Source organism: Podarcis erhardii (genome assembly GCF_964252035.2).
Source record: "Podarcis erhardii genome assembly, chromosome: 9".
NCBI lineage: Eukaryota > Metazoa > Chordata > Lepidosauria > Squamata > Lacertidae > Podarcis > Podarcis erhardii.
The window spans coordinates 51,481,909-51,499,520 of NC_138512.1; the positions used below are offsets into that span (position 1 = coordinate 51,481,909).

At 44.1% G+C, this 17,612-nt stretch overlaps 1 protein-coding gene across 1 annotated transcript in view; it reads left to right on the top strand.

The window, feature by feature from the left end:
* Positions 1-318: 318 nt before the first annotated feature.
* TRPC3 (transient receptor potential cation channel subfamily C member 3) overlaps positions 319-17,612 on the top strand; it is a 58,556-nt gene continuing 41,262 nt past the window's right edge. The window contains exon 1 of the mRNA XM_081876737.1: positions 319-980. Coding sequence (XP_081732863.1) covers positions 721-980 — 260 coding nt within the window. The 5' untranslated portion in view covers positions 319-720. The remainder of the gene's footprint in view (positions 981-17,612) is intronic.

Sequence of the window (17,612 nt, forward strand, 5' to 3'; positions counted from 1 at the left end):
CGGGTGATCTGTTCCCATTAACACTCATTAAAGCCTCGGAGTGAGTTTTGCTCCACTTGGAGGAGAGCACTTAGCCTAGAGCAGCCGAGATACACCTGCAGTTGCATCACTTACAGCAGCGCCCTGTGGATCTCAAACGCCCCAGCATCAACTGGGGACGAGAAATGTGCTCCCCCTCCTCCTTTTTGGCCTGTCAACAAAGTGGCTACACTTCTCCTCCTTTCCCCCTTCCCTCCTCCCACTGCTCTGCTTGCTAGAGGACTGATGCTCTCAAATGCTTGCTGACTTACCTCCCTCCCTCCCTCCCTCCTTGCCTGCCTGCCTGCCTGCCTGCCTGAGTAATGAGCCTGTCCTAGCACGAGATAATGAAAAGGAGAGAGGAGGCAGAGCGGCCGGCCGGCTTCCGCCGCTTGGAGTGCCTTCCCTTCCCTCGGTCCACGCTCAGATGCTTGCCTCTTCGACTAGCAGCCGCCGCAGCAGCAGCATCCAGGGCAGCCGCCTGGCGAGGGAAGGCGGGAGGGAGCCTCTCGCCTTGATTGGCGAAGAGCTCCGCCGCCCCTTCGAGCTGCGCGGGTGTTCCCTGGCTGGCCAGCGCTTGCCTGCCGCCCGCCCTCTTCCTTTGCCCGGCACCAGCCAGTAAGTAGCTCCCGAAAGGGCGGGCGAGCGGGCGGCAACGGCGCCTGCAGAGCAGCATCGCGGCGGCCGCGGGTCCACGCCAGCATGTCCAGCAAGGGCAAGAGGACCAAGGAGCAGGGCAGCCGAGTGACCTTCCCCCTCCAGCAGCAGCAGCAGCAGCAGCAGCAGCAAGGAGGCGACGACGGAGAGGACGAGGGGCCGCCCGAAGCGGAGCAGCAGCGCTCCAGCCGGGGCTGGAGGGGAGTCAATGGGGGGCTGGAGCCCCTCCAGCAGCAGCAGCAGGCGGTGAAAACCCACCGGGAAACCTACGGCTGTTACCCGCCCTCGCCGATGCTGGGCAGCATGTAAGTCCGACGCCCCCCCCTACCCTAGCCGTCCTCCCCGTGGGTTAGGTCAACGAGGGATTCGGGGGCGCCCCCAGTTTTGGACGGGAAGGGATCCGCGGTTGATCTCCGTCGGAGGGTTGGGGATCAAAGTATTGGGATTTCTCTTCCTCTGGCTCCTGGGCGACAAAGCGACCCGGATCAGCTTTCCTGGGTTTATGAGAGAGAGGGGCTCTTCCTCCTACTCCCGAGGAGACGGTGGCAAGGCAACAGGACCAGGAACTGTTGACTGCCGTCGAGGGAGGATCTGGTTAAAGAGGATCCCACTTGAGAGAAAATAAGGCTGCCAAGAGTTGTCTCCTCATAAGAGTGGGCAGGGTGTTTTCACATGAGGCCTCCATGATGTAAATGGGTTATCGCAATGGAATTGAATTTGACAACAGGTGTTTTTTAAAAAATAATAGTAGTAATAATAATTGAATTTCCCTAGAAAGGGTAAATCCACCTTAAATGGGGGTGAGGATATGGGCTGGCATTTCGGCACCAATTATTTGCATAGATGCTGCAAAAAGCGATGCCTCAATAAATACCTGTCTGAGTTGGAAAGTGAACTATTTTATTCAACAAGAAAGGATAGACATCAGGTGTGGGTGGGTGCAGAGATTCCTGCCTGCCATAGTTGTTAGTTGCTACTACTGTTTGTTGGGATTCTGTGTTCTCTGCATTCTGGAGTGTAGTCCTGATCGACTCCACTGATTGCTCTTGCAGTTTGCATTAGGAGTTGGATTGAGTGTGTCTGTACCTGCAGCACTCTGGTTCCAGTCCATTTTGTCCCCGAAAATGAATCTTTCTGCATTTTCTGTCAGTATGCACTTTTTTCTTTACAGAATTGCTGACTCCATTTTAAAGGTATTACCAAAGCAAAAACTAACTTGCTCAAGAATTTGCTCCTACGAGAGGCAGCAGCGGCCACCAACATGGATGGCTTTGAAAGAGAAATTCGTGGAGCATAATTCTGTCCTTCACAACTAGCCATGGTGGCTATACAGCTGCCTCCTTGTTCAGAGATAGGATGCTTCTGAATAGTAGTAGCTGGAAACCGAAGGAGGAGAGATTGCAATTGTTCTCAGGTCCTGCTTGCAGGCCTCCCATGAACATCTGGTTGGTCGCTATGAGAATGGGAAACTGTACTAGATGAGTCACTGGCCTGATCTAGTAGGACCATTCTTTATGTTAAGCCATCTTATTCCTACCCCCCAATTTGCTGCAATTTGCTAAGGGGGGAGGTGGAACACGTGTGTGGAAGGAGAACCTTGAGAGAGACCATGGAAGTCTCTGTGCTTTGTTTCTTCTGAAAGAATTTAGAAGGTGGAATGAGCAAAAGCTGCTCCTTGCATGGGTTCAAATTCACCGTACAGCAACGGGGAGGTGACCTTTCTGAAGGAGAAAGGGAGGGACAATTGCCAAGAATAAGGAAGATTCTCAAGATCTGGGGCACTTTCAGATAAGCTGTCCCCAACCAGTCAAAGAACTTTCTAAAAGGGTGGGTTATAAAGTTGTAAAAAAAATAAATGAAATGAAGTGGGTGCTTGGGTGGAGAGCCAGTGTGGTGTGGTGGTTAAGAGTGGTAGTCTCGTAATCTGGGGAACCGGGTTCACGTCCCCGCTCCTCCACATGCAGCTGCTGGGTGACCTTGGGCCAGTCACACTTCTTTGAAGTCTCTCAGCCTCACTCACCTCCCAGAGTGTTTGTTGTGGGGGAGGAGGGGAAAGGAGAATGTTAGCTGCTTTGAGACTCCTTCAGGTAGTGATAAAGCGGGATATCAAATCCAAACTCCTCCTCCTCTTCTTCTTGGTTTGCAAGGGTGGTTGTAACTACGGCGGCTAATTTAGCACCATGGTCATTGCCCCCTGCCCATGGATTTTGCTATTCATTCTGGATTCCCCAGGCATTCACATGGGGGCGGGGGGAGAGACACTTTCTGTATGTACTGAGGGTATCTAACAGGACCGGCTGTACCATTAGGCAGAGTGAGACGGATGCCTCAGGTGGCAGATGCTTAGGGCTGTGGGGCGGATGAAGCAGTGTGTGTGCTGTGCAATTTGGCCTGCACCTGCCAAACTAGGCTGCTTCCCTTGGGTGTGGTGGAAGATGCTGTCCCATTGCCTGTGTTGATATAAGATGCAATTGCCAGTCCAGTTGGCTTCTGAACAAGGAATGATTTATCCTAGCTTAGCTTTTATTTTAACAATATTGATATTTATACTTATAGTTGTTATTGTTTTAAGCTGCTTTAGGCACACTTTGCTTGGAAAACAACATATAAATATTTTTAAATACAGTGGTACCTCGGGTTAAGTACTTAATTCGTTCCGGAGGTCCGTACTTAACCTGAAACTGTTCTTAACCTGAAGCACCACTTTAGCTAATGGGGCCTCCTGCTGCTGCCACTGCGTCAGACCATGATTTCTTTTCTCATCCTGAAGCAAAGTTCTTAACCTGAAGCACTATTTCTGGGTTAGCGGAGTCTGTAACCTGAAGCATATGTAATCTGAAGCGTATGTAACCCTAGGTACCACTGTAATGGACAAGGGCACCATTTTGACCTTTGTCCCAGGCAGCAAAATGGCTTGCGCCGGCCTCCGTTTCTTGCCCTGCTTGAGAACTCACATAATGTACAAATGTTGTATCTGCAAATATTGCTGGACCAGCCAAAGGATCGAACGACAAGCTCTGTGATGAATGACGAGTAGCACAACTGAGAAATGGAGCTCTAAACAGGAGCCAAGATTTACGGAGTGCAATGCTTAGTACAGACTAGTCACCTTCTTGTGTGATTTCCTGTCTCTTAATGTTGCATAGTGAAAAATTGCAGGTCTGGATGCACACCCACGGAATATAGATGTCAGGGACTGGAAAGTGAAGGATACAGCTGAGAAAATGGCTCAGGCAGAAGAGATGCTGGAATAATTGTAAATGGGATCATTTCTGTTAGTGCTTGAGAGTTGACATGCGAGGTTAGAAAATGTCTCTTGGTGGAATGAAAAATGGATTTCTGTTTCACCAGAGCTAATGTGGAGCTAGAAAAATATTGAGGTCAGAGATGGTTGGCATGCAGTAAGCACAGGTGCCAAGCTTAATTTGAGCCAGGGCTCAGTGAAGCCTGGAAGATGTGAAATAACAATTGAGAGTTCCTCAATAATTGAAAAAGGACACAGTGCCTTTCCCCTCACTACTGTGCAACCACAACTGGTTCCCACAGACCTTGGATTTTATTTCAAGCCAGAGAAAGTGGATTCTGGGCAGGTGGTCTTCAGGAACTAGCCACTGATAGATGCATGTTTTCTTATTTGAATGTACTATGTAGAAGTCTTGACAGGCAACCAAGAGTCTTGTGGCGTCTTAACAACCAACAACTAACTAATTCATTGTGGCATAAGCTTTAGTTGACTACAGTCCACTTTATCATAGAATCACAGAACTGTAGAGTTGGAAGGACCCAGAGGATCATCTAGTCCAACCCACTGAAATGGCGGAATCTTAGCTAAAGCATCCATGATAAGTAACCACCCAATTTTTGCTTAAAAACCACCAAAGAAGGAGAGACCAGCTCTTACTGTCAGGAACTTCTTCCTGATGTTTAGTTGGAATCTCCTTTCTTGTAACTTGAATCCATTAGTTTGTGTCTTACTCTCTGAAGCAGGAGAAAACAAGCTTGCTCCATCTTCCATGTGATATCCCATTAGATATTTGAATATGGCTATCATATCTCTTCAGTTTCCTTTTATCCAAGCTAAACATACCCAACTCCATCAACCATTCCTCATGAGGCTTGATTTCCAGACCCTGATTTTTGTCACCCTCCTCTGCACACGTTCCAGCTTGTTAGTATCCTTAAATTGTGGCACCCAGAACTGGACACAGAATTCCAGGTATGGTCTGACCAAGGCGGAATAGAGCTGCACTATTACTTCCCTTGTTCTGGACACTATACTTCTGCTGATGCAGCCTAGAATAGCATTAGCTTTTTTGCTGCTTTACTTCACTGTTGACTCATGTTAAGCTTGATGTATGAAGTGTTATCCTGATTTCTAGATATATATGGAAGAGGCAGGATTGTCAACAGTGTGTTCAGAGGAAGAGTGGAATGCAGACAGTACATAGGGAGATAAACTTAACATAGGCCAATAGTATAATTACAGTGGTACCTCAGGTTAAGAACTTACTGTATTTTTTGCTCTATAAGACTCACTTTTCCCTCCTAAAAAGTAAGGGGAAATGTGTGTGTGTCTTATGGAGGGAATGCAGGCTGCGCAGCTATCCCAGAAGCCGGGACAGCAAGAGGGATCGCTGCTTTCGCTGAGCAGTGATCCCTCTTGCTGTTCTGGCTTCTGCGATTCAGAATATATTTTTTTCTCTTGTTTTCCTTCTCCAAAAACTAGGTGCGTCTTATGGTCTGGTGCGTCTTATAGAGCAGAAAATACCGTAATTCGTTCCGGAGGTCCGTTCTTAACCTGAAACTGTTCTTAACCTGAAGCACCGCTTTAGCTAATGGGGCCTCCCGCTGCCGCTGCGCTGCCGAAGCACAATTTCTGTTCTCATTCTGAAGCAAAGTTCTTAGCCTGAGGTTCTATATCTGGGTTAGCAGAGTCTGTAACCTGAAGTGTATGTAACCCGAAGCGTATGTAACCCGAGGTACCACTGTATTAATGCCTGTATTTTCTGCAAGTCATTTCCTTCTGACCTCACAGACCTAATTGTTTTCTGTCCCCCTGACCCATATATATATCAGGATAACATTGCATAAATCCGATGAAGCTACTTGTAATTCACAAAAGGCTATACCCTAACAACTTTGTTAGTTTTTAGGTGCCACAAGACTCTTTGCTGCAACGGAGGAAATTTACAAAACAGTTGTTGATAACCCTGCTGGAAATTGTTACAATGGAAGTCCTATTCATGTCTACCCAGAAGTAAATCCATTGACTTCCTAAGTAAGTGTGCAGCATAAGTTTATGGCATCCCTTTTCCTTTTTCAGTTTGTCTTGATATCCTGAGCAGAAGACAAAAGGCAGAATTTAGAAAAGGCCATGCATAAATTCTTAAACCCCACAGCCCACCAACCCCCATGGAACATGGGGGAAGCACATAGTTCAGTGGTAGAACAGCTGCTTGGCATGCAGAAAGTATGTGTCTCATTCCCCAGCATCTCCAAATAGGGCTGGGAGAAACTCCTCCTTGAATCCCTGAAAAGCTGGTGCAAGTCAGTGCAGCCAATACTAAGCTACATGGAAACAACAAGTCGGTTCCTATTGGAAGAAATATTCTTCAGCACCCCCTGGTGTCTGTCCTTCACAGTCTCACAAAGCTACAGAGTTGCTGCTGAGCTACTTTCCTGCCTTTTAAAAAAAAACACAACAACATTTTTTCTCCAGAAGTCGGTCATAGAATTGGGAACATTCTGGGCAGTTTCTGTTGGGTACAGAAGCTTAGCACTCACTGACCTCTTTACAAAACCTAAAACATTTCTTTCTCTCTCTGATTTCATGCATTCTAAAGAAAGCTTTTATTAATATTTGCATTAAATAAATATAAAATCCTAATAAAAAGGAACATTTTAAATGTCCAAATGAGAAGAGTTTATGAAAATGTGAGACAGCGGCTCAGTCTAGCATGCTTTAATATCCTGCTGAATACATTTAATTGACATTGAAAGCATTTGTTTAATAGACCCAGATGAGTCAGGGGTGTTTTTCTCAGACCACTAGAATAGCTGCTGAGAAGCTCCACATCCTGTGTCAGTTCAGGTCTTGCAGCCATTCTGTTCTGCTGCCAGTAAAAAAATAAATTACCTTTCCTCCAAACTTTTTTTTTTTTTTTGTATTTTCACATGGCCAAACAAATTTGTCAAAGTGAAGAATGTCACATTGAGAAAAGAAAAGAGATGGAGGACACTTAAAAGAAGATTCTAATTTGGAAGTTTTTGCTGTCGTCTGGAGCTTATTTTTGATTGGTAGTCTCTCTATGGTCTTTACTAAATGTACAAACAGGGAAGGGTGGCTTTCAATATTTTTGTATTTAGACTTCTGGCCTATCTTGTACAAAGTATCCCCAAGGGACTCACAATATAAAGGCCTTTCTATGTTTTGTTTGGGGGGAGCCCTTTGCCAGGACATTCTAGCAGTGCCTCTGTGAAGCACTATGTTTGTGGTATCATAGAACTTGGGAAGTCAGACCAATGGTCCATGATCTGGGATAGCTCAGTTGGTAGAGCATGAGACTCTTAACCTCAGGGTTGTGGTTTGAACCCCACTCTGTCATGAAGCTCACTGGTAACCTTGGGCCAGCCACAGCCTCCTAACCTACCTCACAGGGTTGTTGCAGGGATTAACTGAGGAGAGGGGTGAACCACGTACACTTTATGAAAAGATGAGATATAAATGCAATAAATAAGCTCTTCCACGCACCTGCTCAAGAAATCTGGTGGGGCCAGGCAGATGGAGATGTCAGCAGCCAATCTGGCATCCAGAAATCTCCATGTGGTGGCAATTGGACGTGTGCCAGTTGCAGAAAATGAATTGCTAACACTGTTTAGAGCAACACTACTGCCTGTTAGTGCTATTAGAATGCACACAACAGTAAGCCATGAAATGTACTTGGTGTTCGGTTTTGGGTTTTTTTTTGCCCTTGTACTATTTTATTTTATTGCAGATGTAAGTGTGTTATGTTATGATAGATTTTCCAGACTATCCCTGTAGCATTACAGGGAGAAAGTATGGATGGCCTACCATAGCATTTCCAGTTCTCCAACAATTAATGTATGGAGATACCATAAGTGAAATAACACATGAGATGGCAAAAGAGGGAAAACGGAAGTAAAGAAAGAAGCATATTCCTTTCTAACTCCTCATCTATCAGCATAAAAGGAGCAGTGCAAGGTTTCCTACTAACCACATTCCCATTTATATCCCCCTCCCTAATTCCAACTGTTGTTTGCTCTTGTTCCTTTCCCATAATGGCTTATTCTCTCAAACACCCACTCCAACCACTTCCTGTGCCCTGCCGTTTCATACCCAGGGGAGATAAAGATTATGATTAAATGTATGCCAGCAATTCATTTTCTTTTCCTGTTTGTGGAGCAATAATACATTTCTTCCCAATGGTTTTTTAAAAAGCAATAAAATGCCTTGAGTTAGAATAAATTTTTGCCTCAGAGAATTATCTTTTCTGTTTATGGTGGGACATAGCCTGCTTTCACTTTTCAGTATTTTAGTCTTCAGGGATAACTCTGTTTCAGTGTACACTTTATGAAAAGCTTCTGTTATGAGATCTTTGTTTTGAGTTATAAAATACAGTGTTTCTAAAGAGGCAATTAATTAAACTGAAGCAGGCGGCAAACCCAGAATATAAAATTAGGTGGGGTTTTTTTGGGTGGTGGACTTCACTGTGCACCTCCTTAAGTCAAGGAAGAAAGCTGTTTGAATCTCCCCAATTATAACTTAAAATTGATTCATACAAGCAGTTCTGATTCCACCCCATGCTCCATCATAATTACTGTGCAGTGGAATCCACAAGAAATATGGAGCCCAATTTTAAGCATGTTTTGTTGTCGTTTAGTCGTTTCCGACTCTTCATGACCCCATGGACCAGAGCATGCCAGGCACTTCTGTCTTCCACTGCCTCCCGCAGTTTGGTCAAACTCATGTTGGTAGCTTCGAGAACACTGTCCAACCATCTCGTCCTCTGTCGTCCCTTCTCCTTGTGCCCTCAATTTTTTTCAACACCAGGGTCTTTTCCAGGGAGTCTTTTCTTCTCATGAGGTGGCCAAAGTATTGGAGCCTCATCTTCAGGATCTGTCCTTCCAGTGAGCATTCAGGGCTGATTTCCTTCAGAATGGATAGGTTTGATCTTCTTGCAGTCCATGGGACTCTCAAGAGTCTCCTCCACCACCATAATTCAAAAGCATCAATTCTTCGGCGATCAGCTCACTTCCATATATCACTACTGGGAACACCATAGCTTTTACTATACGGACCTTTGTCGGCAAGGTGCTGTCTCTGCTTTTTAAAGTGCTGTCTAGGTTTGACATTGCTTTTCTCTCAATAAGCAGGCATCTTTTAATTTCATGACTGCTGTCACCATCTGCAGTGATCATGGAAACCAAGAAAGTAAAATCTCTCACTGCCTCCATTTCTTCCCCTTCTATTTGCCAGGAAGTGATGGGACCAGTGGCCATAATCTTAGTTTTTTTAATGTTGAGCTTCATATTTTGCGGTCTCCTCTTCCCTACATACAGGGAAGTAAATCTCCTGTATGTAGTTCATGCAGCTCCCAGTCAGTTTAGGTAATAGAAAATTAAAATTACTACAGTATTTAAATAAAACCCTAGCCTCATTCATACATGCACAGATCTTTACATTGGTCTCTGAAACCTGGTATGGCAGCTCTTCACATTGGTCTTTGTACCACATTGGTACAGCATAAGAAGGTGCCTTATACCAATTAGTATCATTTGTCCATCCAGCCCAGTGCTGTCCACTCTGGCAGTGGCTCTTTGGGTCACAAACACCTGATCATGTTAGCTGGGAATGGGAAGGGTTGAGCCTGGGACCTTCTGTGTGCAGTACAACAGACCTGTGGTCCATCTTCTCTGTATTTGATTTGGCTGATTTATAACCCTGGGCCCTGCATATCCTCTCCATATGGTTATGGCTGGTTCTCTGTAACAACAACAACTGAAGCCACAAATACCTTGGACAGTGGCACCGCTACGGACCTAGAGTTCAGACCGGCTCAGCATGAGCATCATGGGATGCTACAAGTTCTGTGGAGTTAGCAAGAAAGTGTGTGCATAGGAATTATTTTTATTCATTGAATTTGTATCCCGCCCTTCCTTCTGAATGTGTATTGGTGTGTATGTTTGTATGAATGAATGAGAGTGGCTTCCATATTACATATGGGGGGGGGGGGAGGAAAGAAACTGAGCTAGAAATAAGTAGGAAGATAGTGAAGAGGAAGGCCCAGCGCTCTGTGGTAGGATATGTAGTTTAATGTGTAAGAGGCTGCCTGTTTAATTTTTGCAATTCCCAGTTAAATACTCTTACGCAGTAGGTGGGTCAGGCATCTTCTAACATAGTCCCTCTGTCTCTGGGAACAGCAACTGTGACAATGCTTGGCAGAAGAGACCCTTTGGCACACTGCAATTGTTCAGTGCAGTTGTGTATCTCCTTGCCATGCACTGGCTTCATGCCTATACAGTACAGCCCTGTGGGATCTGCACTGCGCTCAGGCTCCCAGCCACCAGATCCAAATAGAATCCGGCCAACTAGTTCAGTTGCTCTCTCCTGGGATCTGCGTGCCTGCAGGGTGATGTTGGTGCTAGGTCATTGTGCTGTACATTGCTTCCTCTCTTAGAGATACTAAGATTTGCAAGTTGCAACCTATTTCTTCTGTCCTAAAGCAGTAGGAAGGGAACATGCAAATCCCAGTTTAAGAGTTAAGCCTTTGGCAATCTGGGGCAGCATAGTGGCCAAAATGATGGCTGTCACTTGGATGGTCCAGATTACATTATCACTCGGCTGTGAGACTAGTCTAAAACCACACCAAGCCACTCTTGTCTCAACTTTAGTCCTCCATCTGTAATGTTATGATGATAACACTGAGAGTAGCAATTCTGGCAAGTTTTAGAAAAGTTGCTGCAAAGCTTACTGAGACAATGTGTGTATGTGTGTAGTGCTTTGAACATCCAAGATCATGATACATGTCTGATATGAAGAACCTGTGGCCCTCCAAGTGATGCTGGATTCCAGCTCCCATCATCCTTCATTATTTCCCATCATCCTTCATTATTTGCTGGGTTGATGGGAGTGGGAGTCCAACAGCATGCATAGGACCAAAGGTTTCCCACCCCTGATTATGTTATGTTTTATGTTATGTTATGTTATGTTATGTTTTATTTTATTATATTATTAAATTTATATACTGCCCTATACCCGGAATCAGGGTGGTTCACAGAACATGTTACAATGTCATCCTGAGGGTATTTTTTTTTTTACAGAGGCTGTGGACTGATGATATAAATGTTGTTGTTTAGTCATTTAGTCGTGTCCGACTCTTTGTGACCCCATGGACCAGAACATGCCAGGCACTCTTGTCTTCCACTGCCTCCTGCAGTTTGGTCAAACTCATGCTGGTAGCTTTGAGAACACTGTCCAACCATCTCGTCCTCTGTCGTCCCCTTCTCCTTGTGCCCTCCATCTTTCCCAACATCAGGGTCTTTTCCAGGGAGTCTTCTCATGAGGTGGCCAAAGTATTGGAGTCTCAGCTTTACAATCTGTCCTTCCAGTGAGCACTCAGGGCTGATTTCCTTCAGAATGGATAGGTTTGATCTTCTTGCAGTCCATGGGACTCTCAAGAGTCTCCCCCAGCACCATAATTCTTTGGCAATCGGCCTTCTTTATGGTCCAGCTCTCACTTCCATACATCACTACTGGGAAAACCATAGCTTTAACTATACGGACCTTTGTTGGCAAGGTGATGTCTCTGCTTTTTAAGATGCTGTCTAGATGATGCAATAGTAATTGTAATTATCTAGATGGACAATAATGCGACTCTCTAAGATGGTTTGAGTAGAGGAGGACTGCCATTAAGGGCCCTATGGAATGAATAACACTAGCATCATTTTCATTCCACCCTTGGCCTCTGCATGTTGGAGGCTGCTGACTGGAATGCATTTTCTGCAGTCTGTCCCACCCAGCTGCCATAGCAGCAGATGTAACTCTGCTCTATGCTGTTCCTAGAGCTCAATTAATCAACCTAACAGGACGTGCTTAAGCAACAGGACACCAGAGACCAAGGGACTTGTGGGCGTGTGCACATTCCTGGTTTAGAGTGTTCCTTGCTCTTATTTTGCTCCTCTATAAATTATTGTAGAAGAAACTTGCTTGACTCTTCCCAAGTGTAGCTATATACAGTGGTACCTCGGGTTAAGTACTTAATTCATTCTGGAGGTCCGTTCTTAACCTGAAACTGTTCTTAACCTGAAGCACCACTTTAGCTACTGGGGCCTCCTGCTGTCGCCGCGCCGCCAGAGCACGATTTCTGTTCTCATCCTGAAGCAAAGTTCTTAACCCGAGGTACTATTTCTGGGTTAGCGAAGTCTGTAACCTGAAGCATATGTAACCTGAAGCGTATGTAACCTGAAGTGTATGTAACCCGAGGTACCACTGTACAAGCAGACTTCATCATACGGTATTTCACAGCCACTGTGCACTGGGGTATACAGAAGCCAGCAGCCCCGTTTTTGTTAGAAAGTAGGTATTTTCCTCTTGAATTGCATTTTAATTTGAAGCTCATATGCTCCGCAGTGTGAAGCATGTGCTAATGAAGCAAGTGTGGCTAAAGGTAATACGAAATCCAGTACTAATTAACTTGCAATAAAAGCCCTCCTGATTCTGATGTGTACTGATGTGTACTGATCCATGCAAATACCTAAAAGAAAAAAAATTATGAGGCTGTAAGTGAGCGTTGCTATTCTGGGAGTATTTCCCTAGTATTGCTGCAGAAAGTTTCCTGAAAACATCTCTCAGTGCAGGAAGGCTTTCAACTGGCACAAATCCCAGTAAGGCTCCCATTGCCAAGATTATGTAGATATTATTAATTTATTTAAAAGGTTTCCCTGCCACTTTCACCTGCACTAGGAACATAGTTTCCCCCTAAGTGGATTTATTATGACAGTTGCATCAACTCATTTCCAGAATTACAGCTTCCACACTCTGCCCATTTACCTGAGAGTAAACCCAATTAAATTCCGCCGCACTTACATCTGAACAGATATGTACAGGATTTCACTGTACATTTGTTTATATCACTAGGGCGTGAATATGACACCAGAGCAAGTTTAGAGAACAGTAAATGCCCTTAAAGGAACAGGGGCTCTTTCCTGTATTCACTTGGGTGCCCTACCCCTGAGGAAGGAGCAGTCAAAAGCAAGGGGGCATGTTCCAAAAATGTCAAAAGAATGGCACTAAGTCTCATCAGGTCAGCTCTATATCAGACTTCATTCAGGTTATGATTTGTCCCAAACAACAGGGACAGTCAGTTCCTTCCAGAGATGCTTCCGAGTTCCAGGAAAGTTTCTTCCCCAAGGAAAACAAGGGTCTTGTGCCTCAATGCCCTTAGCAGGGTTAAATCCAGGCTGTAATAATAGTAATAGTAATAGTAATAGTAATAGTAATAATAATTTATTATTTATACCCCGCCCATCTGGCTGGGTTTCCGCAGCCACTCGGGGCAGCTTCCAACAGAACACTAAAATATAATAATCTATTAAACATTAAAAGCTTCCCTAAACAGGGCTGCCTTCAGATGTCTTCTAAAAGTCTGGTAGTTGTTTTTCTCTTTGACATCTGGTGAGAGGGCGTTCCACAGGGCGGGTGCCACTACCAAGAAGGCCCTCTGCCTGGTTCCCTGTAACTTGGCTTCTCACAGCGAGGGAACTGCCAGAAGGCCCTTGGAGCTGGACCTCAGTGTCCGGGCAGAACAATGGTGGTGGAGACGCTCCTTCAGGTATACTGGACCGAGGTTGTTTAGGGCTTTAAAGGTCAGCACCAAGACTTTGAATTGTGCTTGGAAATGTACTGGGAGCCAGTGTAGGTCTTTCAAGAGAAAGTGTACTCTGTTCTTAGGTCATGCCCAATAGAGCTTAGTGGAATAGTCTGAAGAAGACCTTCCAACAGGGAAGCAAGAACTCCCCCCCACCCCCCCAGTCTCTGTGGAGGCACCTTATTTAAGCCTCCAGCTTGACCAACCTGCTCCTTATGTCTCCATTGGGCTTTTCCACCTTCTTCTCTCTGTCTTTTTATATCATTCCTGCCTCCCCTCCTTTCTGCCTAAGGCACAGAAGATGAGCTCATTTACTGCCACCAACCTGCTGATGGAGAGCACCCCATCTTTCTCCCACAGGTGGAGTCTCCAGGCAATGTCCAGATGTGGTCTCCTCATTGCCTGGTTAGTGCCTTCTTGCTTGTATCTGGGCCTAATTAAAGGGCCAGGTGCCAGCAAGTGTGGCAAATGGTTCTACGCTTCGGTTTCCACCTCAGTTGTATGCATCAACTTTTTAATAATATAGTTCTTTATTGAAAGTTTTTTTTCTTCTAAAATGTGAATAGACAGAGGAAGGAACTCCTGTCCCCCTCAGTACAACCCCAAACAAGCAACACTATTCACCCACCTCACAGAGAAAAAGGAAGACCAGGTCGGGGGAAAAACACCAAAAATCACCCTCAATTTAGGTGGATATAGTATTATCAAAATCTTAACAACGTGCACAGGTAACCAAAGAGAAAGAAAGTACATTCCTTTTGTTTCGTTGAACAGAAATTGGAGACCCCAGTGGACCCAAGACAAAGTCTGTTTCCATTACCTAGCGCTCCCCATAATAGCCCTACTGACTTATGTAGTGCTGGAACAGCTCTGCTGTGCTCCTGTATGTAAGTGTATTCAGTAAAAAGGAACCATATGGTTGCAAATTGATCTCTCTCTATTTGCCCCCTAATAACTTGCCATTTATGCAAAAGCTTTTCTAACAGGGCTATATGCCAAATCTTAACAATACCAATCCTCTACATCAGTGCACTTAAAACCATTCCAGAGCTTTGCTATTGTCGCACTAGCTGCAAATAAAAGGTGAATAATTAACTCCTGATTTGCTAGGTCCCTCTTTGGACTATCAAACAAATTCAGCATCTGTTGTGTGCATTTGCCAAAGGTTATTAATTCAAGACACAATTCTGAATTTGGATGGTGGCAGAAGAGAGCTTAAGAGCCTTTCAGTTTGCACATTCAAGAACTACAGCTGCCATTTTTAGCTATATATTCTGGTAATGTTTTGCTGGGTTTAGCTTTGTAAGTAGCAAATGCTTTCAAATTCCATTAATTAAAGTTTGAGAGAGACAGAGAGAGAGGGTTGTTTCTAAACAGCACCCTATAGCCTTTAAGTTTAAAACCGAATATTTAGGTAAAAGAAAAAAGGCTGCTAATGGTATCCATTTTTTAATTCAGGCAGTATTGCTGCTTATTCATACGAGTCTTCAGGGCCAACGTGAGTCATGTTGTTGCCTTGAGTGAAGGATAAGATGGCGCCACATTTCCCCAGTCCCATCTGCAGAAGTTTGCAAGGCAGGCCATTCAAACCTTGTTTCAGCACTGATGATGGAACAGCATCCCATTAAGGCTGTTTTAGAGGGTTCAGGACAGGCTTCTTGGCCTACACTGCTCTCTCATCCCAACAATTTGCTGCTACTTCCCACTTCCCAGCATCTGCTGCCTTAGGTGGCATTTGCCCTCTGTCTAATGGCAGGGCTGGCGCTGCTAGTATTGTATACTTTGTCTCATTTTGCTGCAATGCGTCACAGTGGATGTTCTTTACAAAATGTTTCAAATTATAAACATATTCTGAGATTAAAAATTTTCCCTCCAACTTTTCCAGCAGTTCAGTATTTGTTGGGGGTGGGGAGGGGAAGAAAGACTAGGATGAGATAAATGGGAAGTACAGTCATGCCTCATGTTACGGCTGCTTCAGGTTACGTGTTTTTGGGTTGTGGACCGCGGGAAACCCGGAAGTACCTGAACGGGTTACTTCTGAGTTTCGCCACACGCACAGAAGCGCCAAATCGCACTGGCATCTGCGCAGACGCGGCGCTTCAGGATGTGAACGCTGCAGGTTGCGAATGTGCCTCCGTCACGGATTACGTCCGCAACCCAAGGTTCCACTGTATAAATTGTTTGTGTGTCTCTTTGTGAAATACATGAATGGGAATACCGTGGTACCTCGGGTTACAAACACTTCGGGTTACAGACTCCGCTAAACTGGAAATAGTACCTCGGGTTAAGAACGTTACCTCGGGATGAGAACAGAAATTGTGCGCTGGTGGCACGGCGGCAGCAGGAGGCCCCATTAGCTAAAGTGGTGCTTCAGGTTAAGAACAGTTTCAGGTTACGAACGGACCTCCGGAACGAATTAAGTTCGTAACCAGAGGTACCACTGTATTGGAAAAGAATATGAACCTACCCAGTGATGAAAAAATTCCCATCATGGTCTCACACTAACATGCCAGGACTTCATCATTTCATGCTAACATGAACCACTTCTCTAGAAGACTTCCAGAAAATCCCCCATTTTTACAAGTTATTTTTTAATAATTGCCCTTCTAGGAAATGTTTTTAATAATAGATATTAAATCTGACAGGAAATCATTAGGAGGAAATTTGGTTTTTTTGTTTTTTTTTTAATTACTGCAGTTAATTTAGAACTGGGTCCAGTTAGAGGTGGGTAGAAAAAGAGGACTGCACCCATTCACAAATTCTCAGAGAGTGTGCTACTCAGTCTGTTAATGGCAGGTGTTTTTAGAAAGCGTTTTGTAATATGATCTGTTAATGAGCACTTTAGATTCTTTCTCCCCTGTTGAAGACCTTATGATACTCAAAACATGCTAGGATAATTTTTTTTAACACATTTTCATGTGAAACAAACACTTGCATCTTTTGTGATTTCCACTATGTTTAAAATTTAGATTGATTGAAATACCATTATCGTAAAACATGCTAGCTGTCATTTTCAGAGGAAAATAAATGAGTTTGCCTGCTATTCAGTGTTTGCACGCTACCATTCTCCTCAACCTGGTGTCCTCCAGATACTTTATACTACAACTCCCATCATCCCTGACCATTGGCTATGCTGGCTGTGGTTGCACCTCTGCTTTCTACCTTACCTGTTGGTTTTGAGTTAACAAATGTATGGCAGTTTGAGTATGGCTTTTGTTGCACATGCTCTTAGGTGCTAGTTTTCCATGCTCTCAGTTGATAAGGACAAACAGGATAGAATAATTAACCTACAGTCTGCTACAATTAATAACTTTGTTTCATTGATTTCAGGAGGACTGTTAAGTGTTCTCCCTTTGAAATTGATTGGACTGAAAAGTGCTTAACTGTGGCATAGTGAGTTTTGGTGTCTAATTCTTGAACTGTTACAGCAACAATATTTTCATTAACATTGATTATTATTATAATTGCTATTTTATTTAAACATTGCATTATTCCTGAAGGTCTCAGGACTACTTTCCTAGTAACCATATATTTAAAACATACTTGAATAATAACTAACATTTATCACAGTAAATTCCACCCCCATGCAATCTCCTGCCAGAAAATTTATCACAAGCAACCACCATTACACAGTAAGTAGATTAAAAAAACACATCAGCATTAAATTCTCAAACTTCAATAGCCAATTTGGTTGTGCAGGAATTACAGTGCATCTTGGTTCCTTATTTTATTTGATTATATATGTTCCCTTTAGCTAGCTGTCTGGATATGCAGGACCACAGAAAAGAAAAATGCTTTTTCAAATGCCAGGCAAGAGTCTTGTCAATGAAATACAAGCTACTTTCTAATAGTAATTTATTTTGGGAAGACATATCGGGCACATCAAATATATGACATTGTCACAATATATTTATTGGGCTATTTATCTCTGCTGACAAAACACTGTACATTTAGAAGAATGTTCTCACCCTATAAAAACTGAGTTTCATTTGCTGAATTTATTATTCTTCTCCATCCCGAGTGAGGTGGGTACTAGGGTGCAAGGGAAGA